We start from the raw sequence: 25,115 nt of genomic DNA, 5'->3' as shown, positions 1-25,115 counted from the left end.
GAAATTTATATGGTAATAGGGGATCGGGCTATACCTTTTATGACCAAACTCTTCAATCAGATCTTGCAAGAGGCCTGATCCCCCCCACACTCATGGAACGAGGCCACTATAGTCCTAATCCTGAAACCTGGGAAAGCGGCATTCAGTTGCGGGTCCTACAGACCCATATCTTTATTGAATGCAGACTACAAAATCTTCACCTCAATAATGGCAGCACGCCAGAATACAGTGGGGACATCTTGCACTCTGACCAGAAGGGCTTTGTGAGGGATCGCCAGTTATCACACCTAACTTATGATCTCATCGGGGCAATAGACCTGGCGTCCACCTTTTCTATCCCTCTAGCAGCCATGACTTTGGACACCACCAAGGCCTTCGACGGGGTAAATTGGTCATACCTGTCGGATGCCTTGAAAAAGTTCAATCTTGGCAAGAAGTTTTGCCGCACAGTCCGATCTATATATAGTAGCCCCTCGGCCAGACTGCTGATAAATGGTGGTGTCACGGCACCATTTAACATATCTAGAGGCATGAAACAGGGCTGCCCTCTCTCCCCTCTCCTTTTCGACCTATACATTGAGCCATTTGCTCAAAGGCTAAGGGAAGATGTCAACATTCATCCCTTTAGGTATGGAGAGTAGGAGAGAAAGGTAGCACTGTATGCCGATGACATCTTGATTTTTACTGCCGATCTCGACAAGGCCTTTCCAGCTGTCATTAGCCAAGCACAAGATTTTGGTTTAGTGTCAGGGTACGAAATTAATGCGGCTAAAACCAAGGTTATGGTTTGGAATCAGGTGGCAAATCAACATCAACTCCGGATAAGCCCCAGTATGAGATACTTAGGGGTTAATATAGTACAAGACATCGCCAGGATTGCGGAGGTTAATTTGACGGTAGTGGCGAGGCAGTGTGTGAGGCTTATGAAGACTTGGGCTTCGCTTACTCTCTCAATTATCGGCAGAGTTAATCTAGTTAAAATGTCGATTCTCCCAAAAATAACCTTCCTTTTTAACTGTATTCCATTACATTTTGAAAAATCACAACTGGAGAAAATTTAGAGGGAGGTTAATTCGTTTGGGGCTATAAATACTCGAGGTTAGCCTGGAAAAAGTTGAGACGCCGTAGAGAGAAGGGTGGTCTTGCCCTACCTGATTTCCAGCTCTATGCTTGGCCTTCCAATTCTTTCACGCCCGAATGCTTTTAAAAATGCCAGTCAACAATGGAGTAGGAGGGATGTTCTTAGCAATGCTTCAGGGGGCACAGTTACCGGTGGAGGGTTTTTTGTTTATATTTGGAGATGCTAAGTTCTTCAAAAAGGTTAGACTTAAGGTTTTGCATGGCCTATGTAAAACTTGGGTAGATATAAGGAGGTCGGCCAGCCTCGGATATTTCTCCAGTATGGCTCCATTATGGGACTCCCCCGGGGGTCCAGAATGTTTGAGAGACAGCTTAGCCGCCCAGTTAAAGGAATCAGGATTGGAAGTATGGGGGGGACCTGATCCCAGATGGTATTTTGTTAACTTGGGAACAACTTAGCGAGAGGGTGGGGATAGGTCTATCTAGATTCAAATATCTCCAGCTGGTTAGCTGGGTTCAGGCCCAGTTACATACACCTACGGGTAGCCTATTGGGGAAAGGTAACGATCTAGAATACAATCTCGTTACCAAACCTAGAGGGAAAAAAGAAGTTTCTTTATGGTATCAGGCAGCATTGGAGGCAGTGGATGGAGAGTTCAAACTAGCTCAAGATCTATGGGGGAGTGTCTTACCTGGTCGAGACTGTGATACCCTGTGGCTAACATTGTGTAAACTCCTGTATGATATAGTAAAATCGGCATGGTTGAAAAGGAACCATCTCTACATCCACAGGGCCTATTTTTGCCCGCTAAAACTTTCCAAAATTAACAAGGAGATGCCTGTATACTGTAAGAAATGCGGCCTGGCTTCGGCTCCAGATACTCACATGTTTAAAGAGGGTCCAGTTCTTGGCTCCTTTTGGGATAGTGTGGGCACATTTTTGTGGGACCTAATTGGAACCCCTGTCGTCATCGATCTAGCCTTGGTTTGCTTTGGACTCCAGGATAATGTTAGTGGCCACCCAAGATCGCTCCTCTTTTACGCTGTGATCCTGGCTCTGAGATAAATATGCATGAAATGGACAGATCCCACCCCTCCTTTTTAGGTCTCGCGACCTATCGATACGCGCATGCGCATCGAGCGGAGCGAGAATTCAAGTAGCGAAAATCCTCATGAAACCACCAGCTTTTTGCTGGCGTTTTCATGAAGTTCACGTGAACCACGTGATCAAACATGAACGCGCATCAGCCTCCCTCCATTTGCCGCACAGCACATCAAAGGGCTTCTTCGCCCAGCGTGCGCTCTGCGGCTTCTCGGCTTCTCCTCCCCTAATTATTCTTGGATGGCCGGCCGGCACACAGCCTTCCTTGGATTTCTCCTCCCCCTCCCCAGCCAGCTTCCCCCAGGCCGTGTTCCCTCCCCTGCTACGCCATCCTCACTCATCCCTCGCACCCCCTCCTCCTTCAGGCCCCCACCATTTGCTTTTGCTTGATTTAGTTGTGAACCGTTCTCATAGCGAGAGTTTACGCTGACCAAACTGCAATCACCTCACAAACCCTCCTTTATTCCCCGCCCATTTCCTCTCTCCTCTGCTTGTGAGGAGCTGCTAAAAAAAACAAGCATTGGCATTGCCAATAGGTCTCGCTTGTGGGACCTTATAAGTATTTAGTTTTGCAGCACAATATCCTTGGTGCAACAAGGATATTGCGATACAAAAGGGGATGATGGACGGATATTGTGCTGCAAAACTAAATACTTATAAGGTCCCACAAGCGAGACCTATTGGCTATGCCAATGCTTGTTTAGACTGGCAAGCATCGGTATTGGCAACTTCTAAAATTGATTTATTGAGAATCGGCAGCAAAAAGAAAAGAACTTTCTGGAATATATTGAAATAAAGATGGGACCCGGAATAGAGGGAGAGTTCCCCCCCCCCCCCGCTGTGGTCCTATGATTATGCTGCCTGAATACTCCAAGGCCGGGTTGGGAATCTCCCTATTATATATGGAGAATTCCAAAAAATAAAGGGCCACCTAGCTTTGGAAGCTTGTGATATAGAGTGCTCTTAGGGCAGCTCTGGTGTACATATCAGTATGTTTTAGTGCCAGTAGGTGGGCGTTTTCTATCCTAAGCCGCCTATGCATCTCAGCTCGCTTAGTGTGGGCACACACTGTCTGAGAGTATGACCAAAGTGAGATGGGCGGTAAATGACGACAACATTTTTTTTTTTTTTTTAAACAAGCAACAAAACAAGCTCTTGGCATTGCTGTGGGGGGGCGGGGCGGGAGGGCATTGGCGGGGGAGCAGCAGCCTTTGATGTGCGAGCTAGTGGGAGGGAACACCATATGGGATGTGATTGAGAAGGTAGCCATAGGTAATATTCGTTAGACAATTACTTTTGTATGCACGAAGCATTACATGAACATGGATAAAGGAGACACTCTTTCAGATACCAAATTTGTAGAAATTAATCTTATATTTCAAAAAGGGTTCAGCGAATTGTGAATTGAGTTGCAAAGTCACTCTTATTGTATCACTCACTGAGCCATCCACTGTTTATTATTCTTCGTTTCACTTGCACCGTTCACGCTGTTCACCCTGTCACTTGTGTTGCCACTGACCACGTGTACATATTTGAGCACCAAGTCTTTTTCAGGTTGTCATATGAATTTTCTCACGCTGTGCTGCCCGAATTGTATAAATATGACCCTGCTTCTCTGAACCTTTTTTGAAATATAACATTAATTTCTACAAATTTGGTATCTGAAAGAGTGTCTCCTTTATCCATGTTCATGTAATGCTTCGTGCATACAAAAGTAATTGTCTAACGAATATTACCTGTTAGGACACTATTTTTCTACACCTTTGAACACTAATCCCGACTAGGTTTATGGGTCACACTCCTGTACCTCCTATATGAGAAGGTAGCCAAGCGGCGCTGGGGAAGCGTCGCGCTTGAGTACCTCACATGCACCACAGTGGACTTCATTCACATTTAATGGTCTACCCATGCACAGAGCAGCAGTTTCTGTATAAGAACAGGCGTCTTAGTGGGTTTCCCATTCACAAACAGGAACACACCATCCCTCTCCAGCTGTAACTGCCTCCCAGTGCACACATTGAGCAGTGCACAAATATAACGGCACAATGTCATGAAAAGGTTGGCAATGCCGAAAGTGAACGCGATCGCAAAAGTGAAAGCGATCGCCATTGCTCTATTTCCAGAGGGAGGCAGGCACGGTGCGCATGCAGATTTAGTTGTGTGTAGGTGAAAATTGGCATTCACGGGGAAGAAAGGAGGCAGTCACCAACACACTGGGTTGGCAATGTCGAAAGTGAACACGATTGCGAAAGTGAAAGCGATTGCTTTATTTGCAGAGGGAGGCAGGCATGGTGCGCGTGTAGTTGTGTGAAGATTGGCATTCACGAGGAAGAAAGGAGGCAGTCACCCACACACGGGAAGCCACATCCCAGCATTACTAGATGCACAAAAACAGACGGACGGAAATGTGGGCATGTATACGAGATATGAATGTCATGAAAAGGTTGGCAATGCCGAAAGTGAACGCGATCGATAAAGTGAAAAGCGATCGAGATTGTAAAAAACCAAGCTCTTGGCATTGCTGTGGGGGGGGGCGGGGCAGGAGCGCATTGGCGGGGAAGCAGCAGCCTTTGATGTGCAAGCGAGTGGGAGGGAACACCATATGGGGTGTGATTGAGAAGTGAGGCCAAGCGCGCGCTGGGGAAGCGTCGCGCTTGAGTACCTCACATGCATTGGGGACAATCCTCGCTGGTTTCAAGAGTTTGTTTTGCCTACTATACTCTCGCAGAACAACGCATGCGCGTTGGTTCAGCAAGACCTAAAAAGACACAAGGGTTTACAGTAACTAGGCCAGATCCAAGATATGTCCAGAGACAACATCCAGGGATAACAACAACTTACAGTGTAGGAAAACTGTGCCTTGAATGGCTACAAAAATCCACACTCCCAGATATAAAATAACCCTTAACTTTACTTCAAGATGGCGTTGACTTGCGAGAATTCTTACTTGGACCTCGTAAACCACGTCATAAACGTTTCATATACGCCGGTATTTACGCTGCTTACAATGAAGCTTGGAAAGTCCCACAATTGGAAACAGCTGAACGAATACGAGAAATTGATCGTATTGATTTAGAGAAAGCACTATCTGTAGTTGACAATGGGTTAACAACTCTGGCGTCCAAAATTTATTCTTTGGACAGCATTGTATCATCTGCCATAGACATAATGGAACAGGACTTGCTAATGTTACAACATGGCCAGTCTCAATTACGTTATATAATGCTGTTAGGCTGGACGTTACAAAGCCTTCGCTCTGGCTATGTGCCTTGGCGTCTAATCAACACCACGTCATTGTTTTCTGTATTTAACCTTACAGATAAACAAATCTCTTTGACACAGAGGGGAGCAGACTACACGGTGCTGAGCATAGAAAAACTGGAGAGATTACCATTGACCGTTTCTGAGAAACCATCAGTTGAATGGATAATAAATGGCACCATCACGATACCAGTGACGATTTTCCAGTTTCAATATTGCTTAAAACACATACCAGCAGCTTTCCAATGGTAGCTACATAATGTTGAATGATCACAGCGGTTGTTCAATGATGCCAGGGACAGCCTATCTGTTTAGTGTGTCAGCCGGGTTCACTTGTTGTAAGCAAGTATTGTTTCTAAAAACTAAGACAGACGGGGAGTCACCACTATGGCCTTCACTGAACATTTCTGCTATACGAATTGATACTTTAAGCAGAATGAAAGCCATTATTTTACAAAAAACGGTGACACGGACTCGTCCAGAGAGACGTATGATCTGCAAGTAGCAAGCTCCTCTGCAGATATACATGCATTATTATTAGGGCTCCCAGTTTTCCGTTTTTACAGATTTATACACAAATACAGACGGAAAACTATTTTTCCATTGTCTGTATTTATATTTAGAAACGGTAAAATACGGGTAAAACTGCATGGATAAGGTCACCTTCTGGCATGTGCTAATCTGCAGTAAGGAAGCACACCTTGGGCGCACGTTAAGCTCCTCTGCTGCAATCTACTGGCACCAAGTGAGTAAAGGCAGACGGCCCATTGTCATTCTAAATGTGATAATCATCTGCAGTCAGAATGACAATGGGCTGACCGCAGCCGGTGCGAGGGTGGGGAGGGATGTTTGCATCCCGTGGAGTTCCAAAGAGATGTGTGAAGTGGGAACTGGCCCCAATAAAATTTTAACTCCTGGGGCTTATCACAGCTGTAACGTGACAACAATGTATTCATTCTCTTGGGGTTCTCGCATACACACACACTCAGACACACTGCTCTGCACCGATTGCTCGGGAGAAAGAGAGATCGCCCCGTGCTCTAGGTCGGAAGTTGCCCTCTGCCTACGGGCTGTTTCACCCTGGGTCAATCTTACTGGGGGGTGGGGCAGGCGCCCCTCGTTAAGGGTGCTGTTGTGTACACGTTAGATCTTACATGGGAGGGGGCGTGTTGTGTGTACGTTAAACCTTAGTGGGGGGTGCCCCCTGTTAAGGATGGTATTATGTACACAGCAGTACTTACTGGGGGGGGGGGCTAGTACCCCTTCCTCTATCCAATGTGCCCTTAAGCTCCTGCCGGAGAGGGACTCCCATTAACTCCCAGGGGCATCATTTTTACATGTTTTGTGAAATGCTTGGTGCCGTGCAACTGGCAGTTTCGGGGCGGCATGAACCCATGCATTCGTTTCTGACCCCTCAAAGCACGCAGTCAAACTGGTCACACATTTAAAAACGCGCATAAATTAAAATTAGGGGAAATACATTTTTGCGTGGAAGTGGAAAATTAAAAACAAAATACAGTTGGCACAGAAAGACGGGCTGAAACAGGCTCTGACAAACGTGCTGCGATTTCTGCACACAGATTTGGCAAACAGACTTTTGTGCGGTACGATCCCAACTCAAAGCTACTCTGGGGAAAGGTCTGTGTTGGGGCCCCACGTTTGGCCCTCAGAGTCGATGTGAGTAACGTGGGCGTTTGAAGGGTCTGACGGTGCTAAGGGGGTAACTTTGGGGGCAATCTAGTCAAAGTGGGTGCCTTTCTGATTTTAAGTTTGTCTCCAGTATTATTGCCGCCCGCTGTGAAAGCAGTGATTTGTGGGAGCAGAGCTCACATGACACTTTAATTAATGGGAGGATCTGCCCCCCCCCTGCCCCCAAACACACACACAACGGGGCGAAACACCCTGCACTGCCAAAAGGGCCGAGGTAGAAATAAATGTAAAACAAGCAATTGCAATGCAATAGGTCTCACATTTACGAGTTTAAGCTATTGGCATTGTAAATGACCATGCCTATTTTTTTGTTTTTAAAACATTAATAAAAGGCATTGTTAATTACAATGCCAATAGCTTAAACTCGCGTTAATGTGAGACCTAATACATTGCAAATGCTTGTTCTTGTGCGGCGCACCAATCTGCTCCTTTACGACACTTTGCAATAGAGGCAGCTGCCGACTTGACAACCTATGTTATATCATGTGCTCTACTTAATTTGCAGAATGACAAGCATATAATGAGAAAGCCACGTCTTGCTCCGTGGTTTATACGTATATTGCACATCCTGCGACTTAGTAGCCCCCATCCACTGGTATAGGACGCAGCAGCACTTTTGATCTGGCCAGCAAACATTGGGTCCAACAAGTGGGCTCAAACACAGAGCCTCACAAAGCACCGCTTTTATCTTCCATTCACCTCTTGTCATATAGACGTTCAAAGACTCAAGCACTAATGGCTCCTCATCAGCTTACCATTACTTTCAGGTCCATGGGAAACGTGTACACATCTGCCCAAGAGCACACTTCACGTGTTATACTAAGGTCCCGACCTGGTTCCCCCTCACTCCTGCAGTACTTGCAGCACCTCGTCTGTGAAGGTGTTGTCACCCAGAACACATTTTTGGGGGCCTGGACTTACTTTAATCCAGAGCAAGAGAGGGACATACAATGCATTTCTTGTATATTATAGAAGTAGTGCAGTACTAAGTTTACTCAATGCCTTCAACTTCAAATGTAGAAAGGCATTTTATTTTCGCTGTGTTTTCAATTTAAATAAATGTGGAAAAATACTAGTTGTAGCGTCGTCTTTTGCGTGTGGCAAAAATAAATGTGGATAAATACAGAAAAAATGCCCTTAAAAATAAATATAGATGGAAATGGCAAAAAAAAGGTGCCATAAAACCGGGAGCCCTAATTATTATCAACAAACTGCCCCATACATTTTGCAGAAATGTTAGATCGTATCTTAAACATGTCTGATACCAGAGGTATTGTACAAGTTTTTAAGATGATTTTTTCGGGACTGTTAGTATCCTTTGAAGCAGTCCTAGGTATTTTTCCTAACTTCCTGCACTCTGTGTTCGGCGGCCTGCCTCTCATCTTGAGACTCGTAGCAGGGATCCTATTTTTATTCCTCCTGCCCAGTTATGGCAAGTCCGGCCACCAGTGATACCCAAATTACCATGGAGAATGCTCTCCTGGCCATGCAGGATCGTGAAAGAATAACACAGATCCTTGGCTTGGCTTGTTTAAGAGATCTGAATACCACATGGTTCCTGTCATTCAGACCGATCTGGCAAGAGTGCATCTTATCTGTTCTACAATGCCTGCTTTGTGGAGAGGAATGCGTGTTAGATATCTGTCTAACACTTCCATCAGCAATACCAACGGATGTTGACGCTTTATTGAGTCCGGTAACGGCTCATGTATTGTGTTGCCCCCAATGGCTACCAATCCTGATGACGGCATTCATTGAGATCTCACCGGCAATTTCAGCTGAAGGTGTGATACGCGGACCATCAGGCACACAGGTACCATCTACTACGAACATGGCTGACGCTGACGGCGATGCTCGACATCTGTGTACAATTGATCTTCTTAATGAAGTGGTTCAACTCTCTTCTACTGTGGTAGACGATTTCTTTGCCAGCCTTTGACGACTTAATGTTTTCTCCTGACACCGAGAATAACTTTTGACGTTAGCACACAGCGTTCTTTTGAAATCTGAAGTTCGACCTTCACTTTTTTCAACACAGAAAACTTCTGAACTCTATTTTTTTTCTCATTCTACGATTTGATTTGACTTTTTCCAAAACACAATGAACTTTGGCACAAAGCAATCTGCTTAAAGTAAAACTATTCTTAGAGAACAAGAATTCTTTGAATACTTCCTAGGAACAATATTGACCTAATACGCATACCAAAACCGAAACACTTTGTGTATTCTGCTATGGGATGGTCTCGACTTTTTCTTCTGTAACTAAGAGCCATTTCATAAATATAATTTTTGTGACTCATTTGGTTAGCATTGCTAATATCATATCATATGCTTACAATGAAATCATTGCTTTCAAATGCGTTCAGTACAAATGCTCATTTTTCGTGTACAACCATTTTCAATTACATTTTATGTATTTTTGGGTGGGATTGTAAACACATGCTCTAGATTATATGTTTTAGTGCTTGATCTTAGATGAACATGATAACGTGGAGCGGGTGTACCATTTTAGGACCATATTGTAATTTTCCCGATTCATGCCCTTAAATAGGTATAAATCGCCGTATCCTTTATATAGGCATAGAAATCATAACCATATTTAGACATAGCTCATGCAGTCCAAATACAGCAGGGCTACTTCCACTAGTTCCGAAAATCTACAACGATTTCTTGGAAAACTCGGCTTCAACAGGTAGGGACTTCCCCTTGCCCAAAAACTGACTTGTCCAAGAACTCATGGAGTTTTCAAAGAACTGAGACTCTTTGATGACGTTATTATGTCCACCTTTACGTCAAACTTGGTACCTTCAAGGTATAAATATGCCCACACTTGCCATAGCAAACACATGGTGGTTTGGAGCAGTTCAACTATCTACTTGCCCGACGCATCCTGCTACAGCAAGTGCCGAAGGAAGCCGACCCTCCAGCAGACGCACTGAGAGAGACGCTGTCTTTTCTCCAGCCGAGAAATCCAGCTCCAGTGTTTCCAAGCTACCCTTACGGGTTGTTGGGAAATCGAGTCCTGAGCCTGACCTTCATTCCAAATCAAGGTACGGAGCGGATTAGACCCTAAGAGAAATCTTGGACAGATTCTTGGCAAAGAATAGTACATTTATGCTACACCTCACTTACTTCTTCCCTCATACTAAGCTTAGGTTAGGTACATCGGGGTAGCCGTATTTTAGAAGCACCAGTTGAGTACTTTTAGCCTCTGTTATTTATATATGTATTTACCTATAGTTTAGGAACCATACAATGCTCTTACAGTATTATTTTATTCTACTATATGCATTATATTTTGCAACCAGTTTTACGATTGTACCAGTTCATTTCTTATGCTTGAGAAAGATGACTGTTCAATAAATCCTTTTATTGAAAACGCCAGTCTATCTATTTCTCGGCACCTCTGGTGAAACGAAGCATGCACGAGTGACTGAGTGAAATATCTATCTATTGTTTCCACGACTCTGAAGATCAGTTTTATCTTGGGGAAATAAAGTTGTCATGTTTATGTGGTTGTCAGAAACTAAATCCCTTCTTGTGAACTCGAGAAAGTTTCTAGTGACCTCTGAGCTAGCTGGCACTCACAATTAAGTCTAATATATTCGATAGAGACCTAGTAGACATAAGTCCTACGTCACATCTATAGGATATATTATTCCAAATGCGCAGAGCCTATTGGGAATATAGGAACTACACTACAGTTTAGGATACGGTCTCATAGCTTTTCCTGCCTCAGTAAATGAGGTGATCGAGTTTAGGATGCTTCCTTGTAGGTTTTCTTGTCTCTGTAATGTGGCTTTGTGGTGGTGGTGGGGGGGGGGGGTCAAAATCCAAGCACTACTGCAAGAGTTATATTGCTGTCCACAATTATTTTTCAATGCCTATTTCAGATCAGCCCAAGTGGATACCAAGGTGGACTTATGCCTCTGCCTGGGAGTGAGACAGATTCCCAGTCAGGGAGTATACGAACTACTCTCTTCAACAAAGGTAGAGATCTAGGAGCAGACAACTTTCCTCCCCAAGAATGGGGAATTAGAGGGTAGCTTGTATTGGCAGAGTCATAAAAGGTAGATGGGAATCCTACACCTGCATTAATAAAAATATTTTTGCATCACCTTTAACAATCTCTAACGTCTTTCTTTGCGTTTCAGTAAGTTTGGTTAAGAGGACATTTTCAAAACACAGAGTTAGCTCAATGGTTTCATAACTAATAACCCTTAAGCTCCAAGAAGATGATCAGTCTGTGATATATGCTATACAAAGGGCTACTACAACAGTCTGTGTACATAGGGGGCCGTTTGATGCCGATGAAGAATCTTGGGGTGCACCCCGCTGCATACTTAGAGACCCCAGTCTAATGCATTTTCTGTTTTCTAGACTAGACAAGTCTCCTACCTATTCTGGCCTCCTGCTCTCTGGGTTGTAATTGTTTCCTCTGTAATATAACCGTGTGCTCTAAGAAGCTGACCCCACTGACATAACATACATAGTATTTTGCTGGCTTGTTGAACAACTATATACATAAGGTTCAGCGATTTAGCGACCTGCCTGGGGGAGGGGGTTCATTGTTTGATGTTAATTGAGGAGTGGATATCCGAGGAATCTCTTATCTATTTGTGTGCTTCAAGCAGCACGGCAGAGAGAAGAACTGAGGGCCATATTAGGGCCAGACTGGACATTTGCCTTTTTGCTGTTAAAGTGATCCTGGCGATCGTAGGTGGATAAATATCCTTGAACTATCATGTTTAAATGCACTATGATGTACAATGAGACTCACATGTACTTATGACAACATAAGTGAGATGTACTCTTATGGTTTTCTTCGTTTTTAAAAGCAATAAAAATATGTTTAATATATATATATATATATATATATTTAATAATAGTTTTTTTTTACGTATTTATTTGTATATAGTATATGTTTTTCTTAACATTTGAAAAGTATATATTTATCTGACGTTGGGCACTATGCCCCACATACGCTGTTTGCTGCTAATATTTTGGGCAGTATTTTTATTATGGTTACTGTTTTAATATGTTACACAGCTGCTGTTGGTTTAAAATTAACTTTGCACTATATATACACCCTCGTCTATGTCTATGACACGACATGTGATCAAGCCTCTACGAGAGGCGAAACGCGTCATGACAGTTGCTGGCTGGAACTAGAGCACGAATAAAGCACTGAAGATTTTGCACTTAACTGTGGTTTCGCTGACGTTATTTCGCTACAGTGGTGGTGAAGGAGCGTGATGGATAGCGTCTTTTGACATATATATATATATATACACATATATATATATATATATATATATATATATATATACACACACACACACACGCATACTTGTGCTCTAGTTGGCTCCGTAATTCCTTCCTGCTCTTCAGGTTGTGGTGAGGACTCTCCACTGTATACTTTAGTCTTCCGGCTATATTGAAATTCTCTTAGATGTGTAGTCATTGCCTTAGCAGGTTGCACATGTCTCTGGCGACTTAAAAATAAAAGTGATAAAAAAAATAATACGTTCTAGTTTAGCAAAGCGGTGTCTCATGAAAACTATTTCATGAATTTGGAATGGCAGTGCAGCCAATACCGTTCACTTAAGATGCATATACTACTGCTCTTTTGACAACACAAAGGCAATTATTGAACTGCTTGTGTGAAAGCTAGAGACTGAACCCGTTAAAAATGTGTAATTTACAGAATGAGCAGGTTCTTAAAGCTGCGTGGAGGTCTGAAATGATGGCCTCGCAGCTGCTGATGGGACTAACTGAAAACACTACAGTGCACAGCTAATGTATCCTGGAACAGAGTTGCGTTAGCAGGGATATAACTAACCAGACTGTACAAGATTCACTACTTTATGTCATGGGCTTTATATATCATTAACTCTGAATCAAGTCCCTAAGTATGTGACAATAAGAGAGGCAATATACTACTGATCGAGGTATGCAGGACACCTGAAAGACTATACCGCCAAACTAGGCAAGAACAACATGGACTCGTGGTGATTAAGGTACTTAGGCTTTACCGAAAACGAACTACTTGAGTTGTTGGTTGAAATTGGTGAACACTGCAAAATCGTTGCGTGGCATTAACATGATGGATCTTCTACTACAAAACACGGTGCACGTTAATACTTACCCATACGATCCTGAGCAACAACTATATAATCACACTCAAAAAACTATTTTTCTGCATTTGCATTGGCTGTTAATTCAGATGTTCAGGATGTCGCTACAGAATAAAAAATGTACTTATATGGGTACAACCTTAAAAGATGTTCTTGTGGACTGGTAGAAAAAGTGTGATACAAAATTGGACAGTAAATGCATTTTCTTTCTATACTGCTTTCCTGTAAGTGTGCTGTTGTTGTTCGTTTGGACTGTGGGCATGAAGATGGGCAATTCTTGTGAAACACAGTGGGAACTGGCTGGAATGTGGGTAAACTAAGCTTGATTGCCAGCTGTTGCCAGATTAATTTAACAAAGCATGAGCCAGTGCGCGATGACACCACCATGCTAATTTGTGTCGTCAATCCTGCCGTTATGGTCGCGCAATCCTTGGCAACCATGACTCCTCCAATAGACTTAGAAGACTCCCCGCAGTACCACTCTACATCACAGGGAACAACTTCACTCACAATTGCTCTGCCATAACAGGCAGCCGCCTCTTGGTACTTGCGGGTGGTGAAGAGCCGATTGCCTTGTTCTTTCAACTCCTGCGCGCTCGGGCTTTTTTCGGGCCCGACCCCGACCTCCTTCTCCTCTTTTCCCTTCATCCTGGGACCGCCGCAGCACAAACCGGAACCTTCCCCTAGTCCACTTCCGGCTACGTCAACGGATTTCGTCATATTATACTAATCCCATTTCACTGGGGCTGCAATGCGCATAGCCGCATTGACAGCCATAACGTAGTCAGGCTTATTTTTTTTGCTCTTTCCGACATCAGCACTATGACTGGTACTCCTCGTCATACAAGTTAAAACACGCGTTTTTTTCCATTAATGTTTCTTCCAATTTTCTAGTCCCCTGAGATGCGTCCCGCCGCTATACAGAACCGGAATGGAAGAAAGACGTTCTAGAAAACTGTCGCTTCGTGGCGGCCATATTGCAATCACAATGATTATATTTCGAACGATTACGGTTAAATGATTACTGAAGGAGTTGGGGTATATTAAGAACATAAACTATTTTGAGATTATCACCTGGATCGTTAAACCCCAATTTAAAACCTGGGGGTAGTTGGGGCTGCCCCTTTTGTATATGTAATACACCGTAAACCTGACTGCAAGAAAGCAATCAACAGGCTAACAACAACTGCTCTAATTATAAACACTAGACCGCGCAAGTTTGATGACAGCGGTCTCCAGTGTAGGTAAGCCAATTACTATCCCATGTGCCCATGTGTTTCTTTGGTGGCTTCCCTAGGAGGAGCAATTGCCTCTTCTGCGAGAGGCATAGATTCCCGCGCGCAGTATTTGGTTTGTAGCGCCAGCCTCTCAGCTTGTCGTTCTCACTCCCTTGAAACTACCTCCACCTTGACGCTGGTGTTCTACACCCAACGCTCCTTTTTGTAGGCAACCACACTGGAACGCGTTGGTTGGTCACCAACGTCACAAGTCCATGTCAGAGGTTACTGTGGTGAGTGGCGTTCCCACAGACCTGAGGTTCTCTGGAAATATGATATACTTTACTTAAATGTGCTTGTTATAACAAGAAATATGAGCTTAACTTTCCGAACCGGCTAATAATACGTTGTACTTTGCCATATACCGGTACTTGCCTTTCTTTTATTTTGTTATGTCTCAATTTTTTATTGTTTTTCAAAAAGTTATACATGTAACATATACAGAAAGTTTTCAGAAAATATTTCAGCGATCTCTCCGGTACTTGCTGTTCGTCGACAACCTGCCTTTTGTTTCAGATTCGTTTTTTTCGTGAGTAGTTGAAACTTAATTTCAAATAGCAATATCGACGTCACATTTAAAAATGCTTTTAAGAGTTTGGCAGTTTAATTTCCTCTGAGCTGTGTGTCCTGATATAGACTAGAACCACCACTTGTTTCTTTATAGTATTTGTAAACAAAAATGTTCAGTTCTATTAAGGAAACGGAGGCGAAGATTATGCTTTATCATCTTTGCTTTATTTGTAAACAGCAGCCATGTAAACAAACCCATGAATCAAAGAAATGTATTAGTATAATCACAAATCCCAGAAATCCAATAACCGCATATGTCATAATATAATGTCCAGTAACCAATCAGCACTCCTATCATATTTAAACTGCCGGATGAACGTTATTAACTCTGCCCGTTTCTGCTGCTAGGAAAAAATTCTTGGGTATTTAGCGTTATCGGCCAGTCTTCCTTCTGGTCTGAAACTGAAAAAAGACCTAATCTGTATTATAACCTGGTTGGGGTTCAAACTTTACATACCTTGGAGATGCCGAACACAAGCAACATCAGCATAGACAGGACAATAGTTATTTTAATTCACAATTCCGTGTGGGATAGTATCCATCCATCCATCCATCCATTCATACTTTATTTCGGCCTCTAGGGCCATAAAAGTGCAAACAATAAAACAGTTAATATACAGTTATGGTTAAAAAGGGGAGAGATTGCCAACCATCTTCATATACAATAATCATCTCACGAGTAAAAGAAACAAAGTGCGCAGTGCATGAGTACAGCAGGGATGTAAAGAAATGCATACACAGCAGGGATGTAAAGAAATGCATACTACCAGGAGCGCAGCACCCATTGGGCTCACGGGGCTTCAGTCCCCCCCCCCCCCCGTCGTGTCCGTCAGCCCGGGCAGAGACAGCTTTGCGGGCTGGGGAGCATCTTATTGCAGCCGCACCCGAGTACTTAACAGGTCTTTAAAAGACCATTTACTTGCAAATGAGGCTTTTGTTGTGTGTTGACCCCTTCTTACAGCCACTCTGTCTAAGGTGGAAGAATTAGCCCCCCCCCCCCCCGAAATATTTTCACCCCCCCGAAATTTGGCTCTAGTTGCCCGCCTGCATACTATTAACATATGCCGGTTAAAAAACAAGTAGAAACATCCATCCTCGGATAAAAACTCTAAAATTTATACAAGAATAAAATTGTGGGATGACGATGCAAAGCCCAGGACATGGGTAAAAATTTGCTCATCTACGCGAGTACATACCTTCAATCATCCCCATGCAATCTACTTTAGGTAAGCCCAGCGCATGTGCCACATGCAGTTTAGAAAACGTGATACAGCTAAGACAATTGGTGGGTGAGTGTCATACTTTAAAACCCTGTAAGCCTCAACGCAGCGCCCAAAGCCTAGATTCTTACATAGTTGGATTAACCAACACTTGCGCGGCAGCCAATAGGCAGGACAGAGGAGCAGGACGTGTAATTCAGACTCCTCCTTATATTTACATGCAGGGCATTCACCCGTTTGATCTCTTACCCATTTGCTAGTATGTACTGCTAGTGGAAGGGTCGCCGATCTCAGTTGCACATACAATTTTCTAGGCAATGGGGGTTGAATGAAGTCTAAAAAAGTTTCCTTGCTGTATACATCTTTTACTAGTAAAAATTCTGCTGTTAGACTACCTGATGAGGCACTTTCTCAGATGGCCGTTAGCTTAGCTATTCTATACGAATTGACTAGGTCCCACCTAGAGATCTTGGCACATGCTATCTCGGGTGTTTTCCAGAGGTCCGGCTTGCCCAGCTCAAAGGCAAGATCCCTTATATGACACGGCCAGGGGATTTTCTTTGAGGTACAAATGGATAAGAGCTCTGCCCTGTAAACAGACAGCTCTGGGGTCACCTACATCCTCCGCCAGAAAGTTAAAGGTCTCAGGGCTATTTCTTCATCTAGGGGCCTCATTCCCAAGTCCATGTGAAGGGGTCTAAGGGGGGGTGCTGCGGGGTAGGCCTAAGAGCTGCCGCATAAAGTTATTCTCCACCTTTATCAAATTAGTGGTGAGGCAGTACCCCCATAGCTCCACCCCGTATAGTGTGGCACCACTCGCTTGGGCTTTATACATTTCCACCACAGGGGCGGCTGGTTTAATAACTGAGGTTCTATACAATTTCATTTTGGCGACCACTGACTGTGTTAACCTGAGCCTTACTTTATCCAACTGTGGAACCCATTCAAAGTTCTCTGACTGGGTAGCTCCCAAATAATCAAATATCTGGACTCTTTCCAAGGGGGTGCCGTGCAAAGAAGGGTTCGGTCGGGTCGTGTGAGGAGGGTTGAAGACCATATATTTAGTTTTTGCTAAATTGATCCCCAGCCCTCGTAGCTTGCAGAAATTTGCGAAACCATCTAAAATGCGCTGGATGCCCATAGGCGATTTTTAAAGTAGCAGGGTATTGTCTGCAAACATCAGCGCAGGGACCTTCCCAGAGGCTAACTTGGGGACATCGTTGTCCTCGAGTTTTTTAAAGATGGTCGATAAGACAATTAATAACAAGCATTGGAAATGCAATAGGTCTCGCAATAGAATAGTTAGACATTTTTCTTTTTGCAAATGGAAGAGTGGCGTTGCGTGGATGAGTAGCGTTGCGTGGATGAGTGGCGTTGCGTGGATGAGTGGCGTGTGTGAGTGGCGTTGCATGTGTGAGTGGCGTTGCGTGTGTGAGTGGCGTTGCGTGTGTGAGTGGCGTAGCGTGTGTGAGTGGCGTTGCGTGTGTGAGTGGCGTTGCGTGTGTGAGTGGCGTTGCGTGTGTGAGTGGCGTTGCGTGTGTGAGTGGCGTTGCGTGGATGAGTGGTGTTGGAATGCAATAAGTATCGCATTAGAAAAGTTGTAGTTATTGGTCTTGTAAATGACAATTTTTTTTTTTGCGATGTTAAAATTGCTATATTGATGGTTTTGTCATTTACAATGCCAATAGTTATAACTTTTGCAAATGTGACACCTATAGCATTTGGAATGCAACATGTTTAGTATTTACGTGACTTATATGGCAGCTCTGGTCGTTATGCTACATCTCTAGATAGTTTTATCTTCCGCAAATGTGACACCTATTGTAACACAATATGTGTTGTGAGGGTGAGTGAGGGTGAGGGGATGAGGGTGAGGTGTTGAGGGTGAGGGGTTGAAGGTGAGTGAGGGTGAGGGTGAGGTGTTGAGGGTGAGGCGTTGAGGGTGAGTGAGGGTGAGGCTGAGGTGTTGAGGGTGAGTGAGGGTGAGGAGTTGAGGGTGAGTGAGGGTGAGTGAGTGTGAGGGGTTGTGGGTGAGTGAGGGTGAGGATGAGTGAGGGTGAGGGGGTGAGGGTGAGGGTGAGGCTGAGGGGTTGAGGGTAAGTGAGGGTGAGTGAAGGTGAGGCTGAGGGGTTGAGGGTAAGTGAGGGTGAGTGAGAGTGAGGGTGAGTGAGGGGTTGAGGGTGAACGGTTGAGGGTGAGTGAGGGTGAGGGTGAGGTGTTGAGGGTGAGTGAGGGAGAGGGGTTGAGAGTGAGTGAGGGTGAGGCGTTGAGGGTGGGTGAGTGAGGGTGAGTGAGGGTGAGTGAGGGTGAGGGGTTGAGGGTGAGTGAGGGTGAGGGGTTGAGGGTGAGTGAGGATGAGGGGTTGAGGGTGAGTGAGGGTGAGGGGTTGAGGCTGAGTGAGGGTGAGGGTGATTGAGGGTAAGGGGTTGAGGCTGATTGAGGGTGAGGGTGAGGTGTTGAGGGTGAGTGAGGGTGAGGTGTTGAGTGTGGGTGAGGGTGAGTGTGGGTGAGGGTGAGTGAGGGTGAGGGTGAGTGAGGGTGAGTGAGTGTGAGTGAGGGTGGGGGTGAGTGAGGGTGAGTGAGGGAGAGGGTGAGTGAGGGTGAGGTGTTGAGGGTGAGTGAGGAGTTGAGGGTGAGTGAGGGTGAGTGAGTGTGAGGGGTTGAGGGTGAGTGAGGGTGAGGGGTTGAGGGTGAGTGAGGGTGAGTGAGGGTGAGGCTGAGGGGTTGAGGGTAAGTGAGGGTGAGTGAGGGTGAGGCAGAGGGGTTGAGGGTAAGTGAGGGTGAGTGAGAGTGAGTGAGGGGTTGAGGGTGAACGGTTGAGGGTGAGTGAGGGTGAGGTGTTGAGGGTGAGTGAGGGTGAGGGGCTGAGAGTGGGTGAGGCGTTGAGGGTGAGTGAGGGTGAGTGTGGGTGAGGGTGAGTGAGGGTGAGTGAGGGTGAGGGTGGGCGATTGCGAGTAGCAAAAAAATCGTATGGAGCCTGGGGCGTAGCGCAGGCTCCTGCAGGGGGAGGCTGGGACAGGCTGGGGTACCCCTTGAACTCAATTTCTACGACTATCCCTGAGTTGTGAGAAACTGGTGAGGGGGGGGGATTCGGAAGGACGGGGTGACATCATGTAGATTTACACCATGGCATCGTGCTCCACAGCAAGCGAACGTCTCCCACAAACGGCAACATAGCGCGGCACAAAAACTCGGACTCTTTCCCCTGAGGGAAACGCGCACAGGCCTGCAGAACGGCTTATTTCCACCCTGTCAGAAATGGCACCTCAGCATGTGCCTTCCCTCGTCACTGAACAGGGCATATTGAACAGGGTCGAGGGCTGGAGGGCTGGCAGCTCGTCCTGTTCTCTTCCGTGAATGTCTAGCTGATTTGTCTTGCCAATAAAATATTATTTAACCGGGAGATGGAAACGTGCAGAGAAATGGATAGAGAGTGAGCGGAGACAAATGGAGGCGGGGGCTGGGGAGAGCGAGGGTAGGGAAACAGACAATAGGAAAAAGTAGAAAGAGGAAACATGCAGCAATGGAGAGAACACATCAGAAGAGCAGCTGTAAAATGGGATTGCGAGAGGGAAAATGAAAGGACATGTGGGACAGAGGAGAAGAGCACGAGGTGACCCAACAGGAGTAGATGGGTACTGGGGAGACATGACAGAAGTTAGAGATTAAATAGGTGCGACGGGGGTAAGAGGGCTGAGATATAGGGGTGCTTAGAGCGACGGAGATGCAGGGAAGGAGAGTGACGGTCACAGAAGGGGAGAGGTGTATAGAGATGGCGGGAGGCGGACGAGGAAAATGGTTAGAGAAGGAAAGATGAAGGAAGCACGAGGGAGAAAAGGAAGACGTAAGAGGGTGAAAATGCGTAGAAAACAGAAAAGATTAATAGGTGGGGGAGAGGGCTAGCGAGGGGAGAGCAACAGAATAGACGATCGTGATTAGAGGGTGAAAGGAAGAGAGATGAGAGATCGTGGGACGGAGGTGAAGAGAGAGATATTCGTATAACGTGTAAGAGGAGATAGCTGGAGTGATAGATGAGTTGAGATGAGGATGAGGGACATCGAGAGGTAGGCGATTAAATGGAAACGTATTGAAAGGAGATGGGCAGTTGGAGGAAATTAACAAACAAGACGGAGGGAATTGCTGTGGGGAGGGGGTGGAGGAGAAATGCACACGGCGGGCAGGGGAGGGGGCGGAGCGGGGAGAGCGGCATGTGGGTGTGAAGAAGCCGGGGCCTTTGAAGTGAAGCTAAGCTTCACTTCAAAAGGTGTCGGGAGGAATGCGGCTGAGGGAACAGACGGCGATTGCGGCTGAGGGAACTGATGTGCACGCGCTTTTAAGCTCAATGCACATGCGCATTGAGCTTAAAAGTCACGGGCACTGCAAGGAATCGCCACGATTCCTTGCTTCTTAGTTAAAGGTTGTTTAAGCCGCAATAGGCTCGCAAGCTCGATGCGCATGCGCATCGACAGGCGAGACCTAAAAAGGCAAAATAAAGTAGGGGTTAAAACACATCCCTGCCGTACCCCCTTTTGGACAGGAAAGCAGGAAGTAAGTTCCCCCTGCTTTCCACAGCATACTTGTGCGAAATTCTCCAAGTGGAGCCTCTCTGACATTTAGAAGGTATGTAGGGATCCCAAGGTCGCTCAACACCTTCCAAAGTTTTTCCCTGGGTACGAGGTCAAAGGCCGACTTCAGATCAACAAATATTAAATAAAGGCTGCCACCCTCTATAGTCACCGTTTTCCAGTAGAGTAGTTGTAGTCTAAAAATCTGGTCTATGATTGACATATTTGATCTGAAGCCGGCCTGGTAAGGAATTAGTATTTGCTCTTCTTCCAGCCAGCCCTGAAGGCGGTCCAGAAGCACCCCGCCAAAGAGTTTTTGGGCAATATCAATTAAACGGATCGGCCGATAGTTGGAGGGTGCGAGGGGACCACCTTTTTAGGTCTCGACCTGCCAATGCGCATGCGCATTGCTGGCGAGACATATAGAGGGCCACCAGCATATCCTACCAAGAGGATTTGGATTGCGGATTCTCCCCAATGCATGAGAGGCATTCAAGCGCGAAGCTTCGCCAGCGCGCTCGGCCTCACTTCTCACTCACACCCCATATGCTCGTTCACTCCCACCTTTCCGACTTCAAAGCAACGCCGCTCCCCTGCTCCCCAGCCCCCTGCCACGCAATGCCGAGAGCTTGTCCTTCTAACGTTCCCTCCCACCCTTCCGACTTCAAAACAATGCCGCTCCCCTGCTCCCCCGCCACGTACTCTTTTTTTTTTTAATCCCCGCTTTCCGCCCATTCCCCCCCACAGCAATGCCGAGACTTCAAAGGAACGCCGCTCCCCTGCTCCCCCGCCCCCAAGCCACTTACTCTAATGTTTTTTTTTTAATTCATGCTTTCCGCTCCCTCCCCCCCCTACCCCCCCTGGCCACGCAATGCCGAGAGCTCGTTTTGTTAAGCAGTGCGGCACACCGCCAATGCTTGTTCATGTCGTCAGCTTTAACCGTTGTCACTTTCTTTACCGGGTTTCACTGGTTTCCACATGGTGTTTTAGCAAAGATCTCAGTTGTGCATCACAGGCGTTCTATAGATTAATAGTTTTGCCCTTCGTGTGGCGTTTTAGCTTAGAGCTTAGCTGCACATCATAGGCGTTTAAAGGACTTATAATGTTTCGCTACTACGCGTTGCACTGGACGTTAATTGCACTTTCGGAATTCTACAGTTTTACTCTTTATTTTTTTTAGTAGTACTAATTCATCGGCTTGAAGTCTTTCATTTTGATTGTTATGTTAAGTCACGCCCACACGGAGTCACCTTTCAAGTTACGTGACTAGCCAGATTTGCACAACCACTCATTGTCTTTATTGCAACAGTAGTATTATTCAATGAGCATGGACGTGACTGTTTCTATTCTTTCTTTTGGGGTGCTCCACTTATGATTCCATCGGTAGACCCTGGTTTTATTTATTTTCTTTACCCAGGTCTTAGATTTGGCAAAATCATGCCCCTGACAATATGCGTGCTGCCAAGTGCATCTTGTTACTATCCTGGTAGTACATGTGCAGTCTGTTGCTCGCCAATGCAGTTACAGCCAATTGCACCCTATTGCCTTTCTGATTTGCCGTCGATTGCACCATGCTGCCAGCATGAGAACATACGTGCAGGCAATTGCAACACGCTGCTGGCATGACCACATATGTGCAGGCAATTGCCCCCCCCCCCCCGGTGCCATCTTGATGCTCCACGTGCAGTTGGTTCCACTCTGTGCCATCCTGACAACGCACATGCAGCCAGTTTCACTCCGAGCCATACTGACAATACAAGTGCAGTTGGTTCCACCATGGAACATCCTGACAATACACGTGCAGTTGATTCCATCCTGACAATGTTCGTGCAGTCAGTTGAACTCTGGTGCAATACTAACAATGCACGTGCAGTCAGTTTCACTTTGTGCCATACTGACAATGCACGTGCAGTTGTTTCCACCCTGTGCCATCCTGACAATCCACGTGCCATTAGTTCCATCCCAGTGCTATACTAACAATGCACATGCAGTTGGTTTCTTCCATCCTGTGCCATCCTGACAATCCATGTGCCATCGGTTCCATCCCAGTGCTATACTAACCATGCACATGCAGTTGGTTTCTTCCACCCTGTGCCATCCTGACAATCCACGTGCCATCGGAATCCATCCCAGTGCTATACTAAGAATGCACGTGCAGTTGGTTTCTTCCACCCTGTGCCATCCTGACAATCGAGGTGCAGCCGGTTCAATCCCGAGGCTGCTATTATGACAATGCACTTGCAGTAAGATGCACACAATGCCATATTGACAATGCATGCACACTCAGTTGCACTCTGTGCCATACTGACAATGCACATGCAGTTGGTTCCACACAGTGCCATTCCGACAATGCACACGCAGTCAGTCAGTTTCACTCTGTGTCATACTGACAATGCACGTGCAGTTGGTTCCACCCCGTGCCATTCCGACAACGTGCGCGCAGTCTGACAGTGCACCACATCCAAACAATACGTGTGCCATCACTTGCACGTCATCATCGGTCCGTAGGTGCTGGTTTTGTGCAGATGCGGGTCCAGTGAATCGCCTGGAGTGAGGAACGTCTGCCTCGGATTTGCACATTGCCTCACTGTATTTGTATTTGTATTTTGTATTTGTATGTGGATTTATGAAGCGCGATTGCTGCCCGGGGGGGTCCAAGCGCTGAGAACCAACAGAGGGGACTAGTGAGGCAGGAAAACTGGTAGAGCATTACTGTGGGGAATTAAAGAGGAATGTTTTGAGCTGTTTCCGGAATGAGGAGAGGTTAGGGTTTGCTCTCAGATGGAGGGGTAGGGTGGTCCATGTCTTGGATGCATTATGGGTGAAGGTCCTTGTTAGACCTGTCTGGTTTTTTTGCGTAGTCCCTCCAATTTATTATTTATTTTGTCCCCTTTTTGCCCTCATACCCTTAATAATTTTTGTCCACTGACTTTTTAAAGGGTTTGGCCAAGGGGATAGGTGTTCTTTTGTCCCTCATAGTTTTTCACCTTAGGCCCAGAGGCCTGTTCTGTCAGGAAACTGCTGTAATTCACAAAATGGTGGGCCTTAACTGTTTCCAACTGCCACATCTTAGACAGCCCCATAGGATAACCTTAGGCCTTCCAGAACGTTCTGGACCCTACTGGACCCTGGGTGGATTGTCTATAAAAGGGCAGGGGGTCAGGAAGCCATTTTGTGTTGACCAGAGAGTGGAGGAGTGAGGCACTGGGAGCAGTTAGTTTGTCCTTGTGACAGACAGCCACTACAGGGAGACGTTCCCCCTTCAACCCCTGACCAATCCCTCCCAACCGCCTTCTTCTACTGCCAAGATCGATCTATCTGCGGTGGAAGCCCCCCCTCTAATCCCTGGCCCCATTGATCCCTGTCGGGACGCTCCTGCTGAGAGACTTCACCCTATTCCCCCAGTGGCGGAGCTTTGCCTACCAGCGTTGTGGAGGAAGTGAATCCAAGCCGGGTGCTGTATTTCCCCGCAGCTGTGAGGGGGAGGCGAGTGTCTGCGAAGCCTTTGTGGCCCTGAGAAGTGAGCGTTCCGCTCTGACAGGGCCTTCGGTGAAGCCAGGTGAGAGGAGAGACTGCGGGCATAGGAGCGGTGACAGGCGGCGCCAGGCGGGAACACTAGTCCCTCGCGCCCGCGCTGCCCCGCTCCGTGACTGAGGAAGCAGAGCCGGTGACGCGAGGCCTGCGGGAGGCGGGGCCGAGAGAGGAGTGTGTCTCAGAGGCGAGTCGCCTCGGTGTACAAGCGGCCTGAGACGCGTGTTGGAAGCGTCAGGGAGACGCGCAGGCCCAGTGAGAGGAGGCGGACCCCTGTGTAGCGTCTCGGAGGGGAGCGGAGAGCTGCTCTTCTGCCCTCGTTCTTTGCCACTAAGGGAGCCCTCGCCTAGCGCTGTGACGAGGTAGCGTGGCTGCACTGAGGGGATCGGCGGAGAAAGCAAGCCGCCCTCCAGGAGCTCCTCCTTCGATCCTTTTGTTCCTCTCTTTCCCCAGCAGTACTGTTCAGCTGAGAGGGGACCCTCAACGAAGTAAGGAGAGTGGGGGTGTGGGAAACCAGAGAGCAGGGAGTCTCTACTGTCAGCATAGAGTCTCTGACACAGGAGGGGATTTCAAGAAGCCTCACAGATTGCCATCAGGGATTACAGGCTACAGGAATCTAAGGAGCTTTGTAATAAGGTGTCAGAGGAGTGATCCTAGCCAAT

General features: G+C 46.3%; 2 protein-coding genes across 5 annotated transcripts in view; one reads left to right on the top strand and one right to left on the bottom strand.

The window, feature by feature from the left end:
- LOC144784261 (E3 ubiquitin-protein ligase CHIP-like) overlaps positions 1-13,968 on the bottom strand; it is a 134,709-nt gene extending 120,741 nt beyond the window's left edge. Inside the window, exon 1 of the mRNA XM_078662929.1 lies at positions 13,801-13,968. Coding sequence (XP_078519055.1) covers positions 13,801-13,938 — 138 coding nt within the window. The 5' untranslated portion in view covers positions 13,939-13,968. The remainder of the gene's footprint in view (positions 1-13,800) is intronic.
- A 340-nt stretch (positions 13,969-14,308) lies between these two features.
- Positions 14,309-25,115, top strand: part of LOC144785326 (uncharacterized) — a 216,378-nt gene continuing 205,571 nt past the window's right edge. Inside the window, exon 1 of one of the 4 annotated variants that reach the window (XM_078664291.1) lies at positions 14,309-14,534. Coding sequence is in view for 2 of the 4 variants with exons in the window: in XM_078664290.1 (XP_078520416.1) it covers positions 14,783-14,800 (18 nt within the window). In the remaining 2 variants the exon portion in view is untranslated. Of the gene's footprint in view, positions 14,535-14,576; positions 14,935-25,115 lie in introns of those variants that run through there. The other 3 variants (XM_078664290.1, XM_078664289.1, XM_078664292.1) reach the window with 3 other exon arrangements.

The sequence above is a fragment of the Lissotriton helveticus genome, chromosome 10 (genome assembly GCF_964261635.1).
Source record: "Lissotriton helveticus chromosome 10, aLisHel1.1, whole genome shotgun sequence".
NCBI classification, from domain to species: domain Eukaryota; kingdom Metazoa; phylum Chordata; class Amphibia; order Caudata; family Salamandridae; genus Lissotriton; species Lissotriton helveticus.
This window is presented reverse-complemented; position numbering and strand designations above follow the sequence as displayed.